Source organism: Mus caroli, chromosome 19 (assembly GCF_900094665.2).
Source record: "Mus caroli chromosome 19, CAROLI_EIJ_v1.1, whole genome shotgun sequence".
Taxonomy (NCBI): domain Eukaryota; kingdom Metazoa; phylum Chordata; class Mammalia; order Rodentia; family Muridae; genus Mus; species Mus caroli.
Window position 1 is genome coordinate 34980277 of NC_034588.1, and position 6438 is coordinate 34986714.

The 6438-nt window shown below is 42.5% G+C and overlaps 1 protein-coding gene across 1 annotated transcript in view; it reads left to right on the forward strand.

The window, feature by feature from the left end:
• The window catches only part of Slc35g1 (solute carrier family 35 member G1), a 10343-nt gene extending 4266 nt beyond the window's left edge, over window positions 1-6077 (forward strand). The window contains exons 2-3 of the mRNA XM_021151807.2: window positions 408-588; window positions 2409-6077. Coding sequence (XP_021007466.1) covers window positions 408-588; window positions 2409-3147 — 920 coding nt within the window. The 3' untranslated portion in view covers window positions 3148-6077. The remainder of the gene's footprint in view (window positions 1-407; window positions 589-2408) is intronic.
• The last annotated feature ends 361 nt before the right edge of the window (window positions 6078-6438 follow it).

Consider the following 6438-nt stretch of genomic DNA (forward strand, 5'->3'; position numbering starts at 1 on the left):
TTTTTTTTTTTTTAAGATGTATTTATTTTATTATATGTAAGTACTGTAGTATTGTAGCTGTGTTCAGACACCCCAGAAGAGAGAGTCAGATCTCATTATGGATGGTTGTGAGCCACCATGTGGTTGCTGGGATTTGAACTCAGGACCTTTGGAAGAACAGTCTGTGCTCTTAACCACTGAGTCATCTCTCCAGCCCTGAAGTAACAGTTCTTAAATGCTATTTTAAATTGTTACCCACGTCTGTGGCTTCTTCATATTGGATTGGGAGAGTAATACAAGGCCACAGGTATGTTTCGAAGGTCTTACCTGTCGTCTAGCCGTTGCTACCGTGCCTCTTTCTTCCTTTCTAAGTGAGAGTGGTGATACATGCTTGAGACAAGGACTAACCAGAACTTAATCTTTTTCAGAAGCCAAGAAGAAAGCACCCTGCCCCGGACTTGGCTTGTTTTACACGGTGTTGTCTGCCTTCCTTTTCTCAGTGGCCTCTTTATTTGTTAAAAAAGTGCAAGGCGTCCATGCTGTAGAGATCAGTGCGTTTCGATGCGTGGTCCAAATGCTAGTTATTGTCCCTTGCTTAATATACAGAAAGTAAGTACTTCATAGAGCGAATAGAGGAGATTAATACGTGTGTAAATCTTTTGAACTGTAGTAACTGGCTTATCAGACATTTTGAACTGTAGTCACTGGCTTATCAGACATTGACCAGCCTGTTCCCCTTCACGCCGATTGATGACGTGTTCTCAGGGCTGTTCCCAGAAGGGTCCACCATAAGCACACACTGCATTGCCCATCAGAGGAGAGAGGGGTGATACGTCATTGTTCACCACCCTCCTTCCTTTACTAAAGCTGGCATAACTGGTATGATGAAGATCAAAAGTAAACAAGCACGTTTAGCGAACCCTCCTGTCAGGGGTTTCTGTAAGTGGGGCACAGTGCTTCTCTGCCAGGTCATACCAGTAAAACTGAAGCCTTCCCCGGAGGGTGGGTGGCAGGTGGAACCTTGAACAAGATCTTTGACTACCTTGGTACTCAGGCTCTTCCACTGTACAAGTCAAGGGAGTGGCCCTTTCTGGACTGTGCCCCACAGCAGGTTGCCAGGGTCACATCAGAGTTACTCTGGGTTAGAGTACTTCCTATAGACTTCAACATGTAGGTACCATTTTTACTGTCCCCTCTCTACCTTCCCTCCAGACTTGATCCCCTTTCTCTGTGGAATCTATCAGCTCTCAGTAGGGTTGAAATTAACCTCCAACGCCCCCACACCCTTGTAACTTACACATATTTTTATGTTCTTTGAACCCTGAGAGGAAACTAGTTGGGCCCTGACTGGCTATCTGGCTCTTTGTTTTGGAGTTGAAGATGCTTAAAATCTCAAATCAGAAGTTGCCACTGCCTGCCTCGGAGCCTCTTTTTATCTCCTGCCCTGATACAGACTCATTTGGAATCGTGTCATTCTGTCTCCCGAGAAATTGGTTAGAAAGTGACAATCTGCAAGGATTCATATTGTCAGAAATTCCCATGCAAGTGTAATGTGCAAGCCAGAGTGCTATGGGAGACGGTGAGAAAGCACCAGTTTCTACAGGAGGTAACAACACTGATGTTAGCAACTACATCCCCCGTTTTTCAGTAAGAATGTTCAGAAAGCTAGAAAAGTATTTTGAAAATCTTTGGCTCTAGCCTTTTTTGATACTGTGTTCTGTCATGGGAAATCCATAGTTTTTCAACATACCTATGGGCCGCAGATTTGACTCAAGTTACCCAGTGTCCATGCCCACCTGGATGAGGTGTGTCCTAGCAGGAGTCAGTGAGTTATAGGTAGCTAGGAGCTATCAGAGTAGGTTCTAAATGAGTGGGTGATCGGAAAAAAAGCATTGCTTTTTTTTTTTTTTTTGCCTCATATTCAGTGACTAAATTTTAACACTGGTTCAACGTTTATAGAACAATTGATGTGATTGAATATACACTAGCCAAGATTAAGTTTCCTTGTGTAGAGACAGAAAATCTTGAGATTATGTTTATTATAAAATGATTGTTTTCATCATAGAAAATGATGTGAGTCCACCTACTAGTATATAATGTCTCTTCAGAGCTAACACTTTTTCTCCTTCCATAACTTTTTTTTTTTGCAAGAATATACATAGGGAAAATGCTTACCTGCGTTTACTGACTTTTTATCAGGCTGTTTATGAGGGTCTGTGGTTTCTTTTTTGCTCCTGCTATCAACACTTTGAAATATCAGTACCAAATACCTAGAAGAAATATTTTTAAAAGATTCAATGCTAGAGGGTTTACTATCCCCTTATTTTTAATATAATGTACTTTTGGAATAATGTCTGATTAAACATTTTGATTTAAAAGCAATGCCAAGTTCATTTAAGATGCATTTTTTTTTTCATTTAAATTTGCAGAACGGGGTTCATAGGTCCCAAAGGCCAGCGACTCTTCCTCTTCCTCAGAGGGGTCTTTGGTTCCAGTGCCATGATCCTCATGTATTATGCCTTCCAGACAACGTCCCTCGCAGACGCCACAGTTATTGCGTTTAGCTGTCCCGTGTTTACGTCCATATTTGCTTGGATATTTCTCAAGGAAAAGTATAGCCTCTGGGATGCTTTCTTCACCTTGTTTGCAATCGCTGGAGTGATACTTATCGTGAGACCATCATTTATATTTGGTTCCGACACTTCAGGGATGAGAGAAAGCTATTCAGAGCACATTAAGGGAACGTTTGCCGCGATCGGACACGCTGTGCTAGCTGCGATGACTCTGGTTATTCTGAGGAAAATGGGAAAATCTGTGGACTATTTTCTGAGCATCTGGTATTATGTCATACTTGGCCTTCCCCAAGCCATCATCATCCTCTTTGTCATAGGAGAGTGGAGTCTGCCCTACTGTGGGCTGGACAGGCTGTTTCTCATACTCATTGGACTCCTAGGTTTGGGGGGTCAGATATTTATCACTAAAGCAGTTCAAATAGAAAAAGCAGGACTCGTAGCGATAATGAAGACCATGGATATAGTCTTTGCTTTCATATTTCAGATTGCTTTCTTTGATAATGTACCAACTTGGTGGACGGTGGGTGGGGCCCTCTGTGTAGTGGTCAGCACCACTGGAGCAACCATTCGTAGATGGCTGCAGAGTTCCAAATGAAATGTCACTGCTGAGACCTGGTTTTTATTTTCAAGTGTGCTATCACCTAGCTCAGACATCTTACACACCCACACATACCTGGAGAATCTGCATCATTCATTGGCTCTCTTTAATACCTTTCATAAAGTACCATTTTTAAACATAGTGCGTTTTTAGTTAAGAGTAGCTAGCTAGCCGGGCGGTGGTGGCGCACGCCTTTAATCCCAGCACTTGGGAGGCAGAGGCAGGCGGATTTCTGAGTTCGAGGCCAGCCTGGTCTATAAAGAGTTCCAGGACAGCCAAGGCTATACAGAGAAACCCTGCCTTGAAAAACAAACAAAACCAAACAAAACAAACAAGAGTAGCTAGCTAGGCTAGCCTCTCAGTCTGGATAGCTTTTATCTTTGCTTTGGCTCCTTGCTTGGGTTACCATTGATGAGAAGGGAGCTCATTTGCGGAATTTCAGAAATTTTGTATGAGTACAATTTTGAAAATTTATTTCTGACCCGGGATGTGGATGGGAGATACTCTATTTCAGCAGTGCATATAAGAAGCTCAACGTTGACAATGCTGCTCTAGTTAGTACTGTGCTAATCCGTTGATTGCAATAGCATCCCACTTAGGATGCCAAAGCTGCAACTTGGTCTAGGTGCCTACCTACCGATAGGAGTATAAGCGAACCAGCCTTATTTTCAAGGATCTTAGAGATGATTACTATACTTTTAACTCGTGTGTGCCTTTTCGTTTTGATGCTGGGACTTTTTATATGTACTCTGAACAGAGCCTTCAGCTTGCCACATGTGGTTAGCAGTTCTTTCTTTCAGAATATTAGCAACTCTGGCTATCATTTTGAATTTCAGTTGTCTCCTGTTTTATTGAAATTGCACTATTTTTTTTTTTTTTAACATTCCGAGATTTCCAATCTTGAATTCATGAGAGCAAAATCTTGGCGTGACCAGTGTGTACATTCCCATCCTGAGGTGATTTCACTTCAGATGAGGTGATTTTTCTACAGATTCTCTTTGAATTCATAGTGTGATGCCAAATACGATTTTTTTCTCAGGATGGTACTAGGCTGGGCCATTATCAGATCTCCCAGATTCTACCATTTTCATTTTCAAAACCCACAGTTCTAGAAGGTTCATCCTGCAGGCTCCCTTTGCATTAAACCAAATATTTATACCTTTACAGTACATGTCTGTTAATAAACGTACAGTCTTTTTCCATTTTGGAATGGTATGTTATAATGCTTGTGGCATACGAAAAATGTAAAGACTTGTTACTCCATAGCTGATTGGTTTTCCCAGTCGTTTGCATATACGGAAAGAACACAGGTACAAGCCAGTCTTTGACACACAATACTAGTGTGAACTTAAGACAGTAGAGTCTAACTGTGGACCACCAGCAGGCCAGTACTCCTCTGTGAAAGAGGAAAGCTTGGTAGATTGGGAGTAAATGACCATGCGTCTTTGGCGCTTTGGATGCCTTTATGATGAGGCCATTGTGGCTGCCACCTCTTACTTTGTTCAGACACTGTCTACTGTTATCATTAGCTGCAGACTTGAGGGGCTCTTGTTCTCTCCCACGCTCCTCACAGCTCTTCTGGAGGAAGGGACTGGTCTCCTGGATCTTACATTTAGCTATGGAAGGATCTTCTCCAGTAGTTCCTAAGAGGAACTTTGAGTTTGGTGGCTTTAAATCACCTTCGCCACCTGACATCCTACATATGTACTTAGCTGAGTCACCTCAGTTGCATTTGAGCCCGCATAGATCTGCCAATGGTGCCGTTCTACCAACATCCTAGAAAACACAGAGTCAACAGACTCTTAGAACTCTGGAGGGGTCTTAGAGGGCATCCTAAGGGATGACAGGAGGGAGGCCTGCAATAGCTGGTTTCTATAGCAGCCTCCTCTTACTGAGTTCCACTCCTGGAGTACCACCAAACTTACACACTAGAAGAGTGTCTGGGATAGTGGAAGATAACCCCTTTGGAAATACATTCTATTTCAACTGTGTCTTAAGTACATGGATGTCAGGATATGTGGCTGACATTGGAGACAATGTTTCTTATACCAACCTTTACAGGGTATGATTTTTAAACAATGTTCAAGTGGTATACAAGACTATGTATTGTAACAATTATGGGGGGTGGTATGTATTTTCCAAAGATTGTAGTTTCTATATCTTGCAAAGGGAATTTTTTTTTTCCTAACTTGTTTTTATTTTGTAAGTAATAAAATCATAAAAGAAAGATGTTGGGTTTTACGACTATAGAAAGTGTCTCACGACTCGTTTCTCTTCTCGACTGGGCGCTTCAAAACTCATTTTCTATAGAAGACTCCCCTCTAGCCGTTTTGTAGGCTGTGATCTTAAATTTTCAAACTTTATCTGTTCTTCATACACAATAAATACAACACCTCCAAAATAAATAGTAATCTGTTAAGAGACTTTCACTTTTCTAGACCCCCAGAGCTTAGAGCAGCTTGGAGTTGTGCTGTCTTCTACGGCTAGGTTCTGTAGTGCCCTAGGAATTCTTTCTACCCTCACAATGTCTGTCTGTTGCTACCCACGGAGTGATTACACCTGAGTTTTTTTACAGCTGTATTCTAACTAAGCTACCTACTTAATACGTTGACCTTGATCCAGCTATCAAGGTCAGGAGTCTTCCTAAAGCCCTGCCACGGTCACTTCAGTTCTCAGGAAGCCACAGAGGTGGCTAGTAGTCCACACGGTCATGCCCATATGCTCCCCTCCCCCACTTCCTCTTCACTGTAGTTTCCCACATCCCAGATGTCCTAGGATCAGCATTTCCATGAACTCATATTTGTCAGAAAAGCCCTTCCTCTTTCCCCTGCTTTCTTCATGGTCTTTCATGTGTCCTCAGAAGCCTGGGCCTCCAGTGCCTGGGCAGTGAGCTGTGATTTCTGATTCTTCTACTTCCCCCAGCTTCTCTCCCTCATTAATCCCCTTGGAGAAGGGGATTTGTACCAGGTTCATTAATCCCTTTGGAGGAGAGGATTTGGTACCCAGGGAAGGTAGGTGTAGTTTTTTGCCACTTTGCATTGAGGCAAACAATATACCTAGGCCAGTTTCATTTGTTAAATAGAATAGTATTCTCACTAGTGAGTGGCATAGACTTTAGGCCAAAAAAGAAGCACAAAAGCTTAAGTGTTGAGCTGTGGTTAAAGACTTCAACCTTCCCCTTAAGAATGGTGCCCCACTCTGGACCCTTCCAAGAACAGCAGGTACAGTTGTCTCCAAATGCAAACCTCACTTGTGCAGCCCCTTCTGTAAGTGCAGACTAGAGTGGAT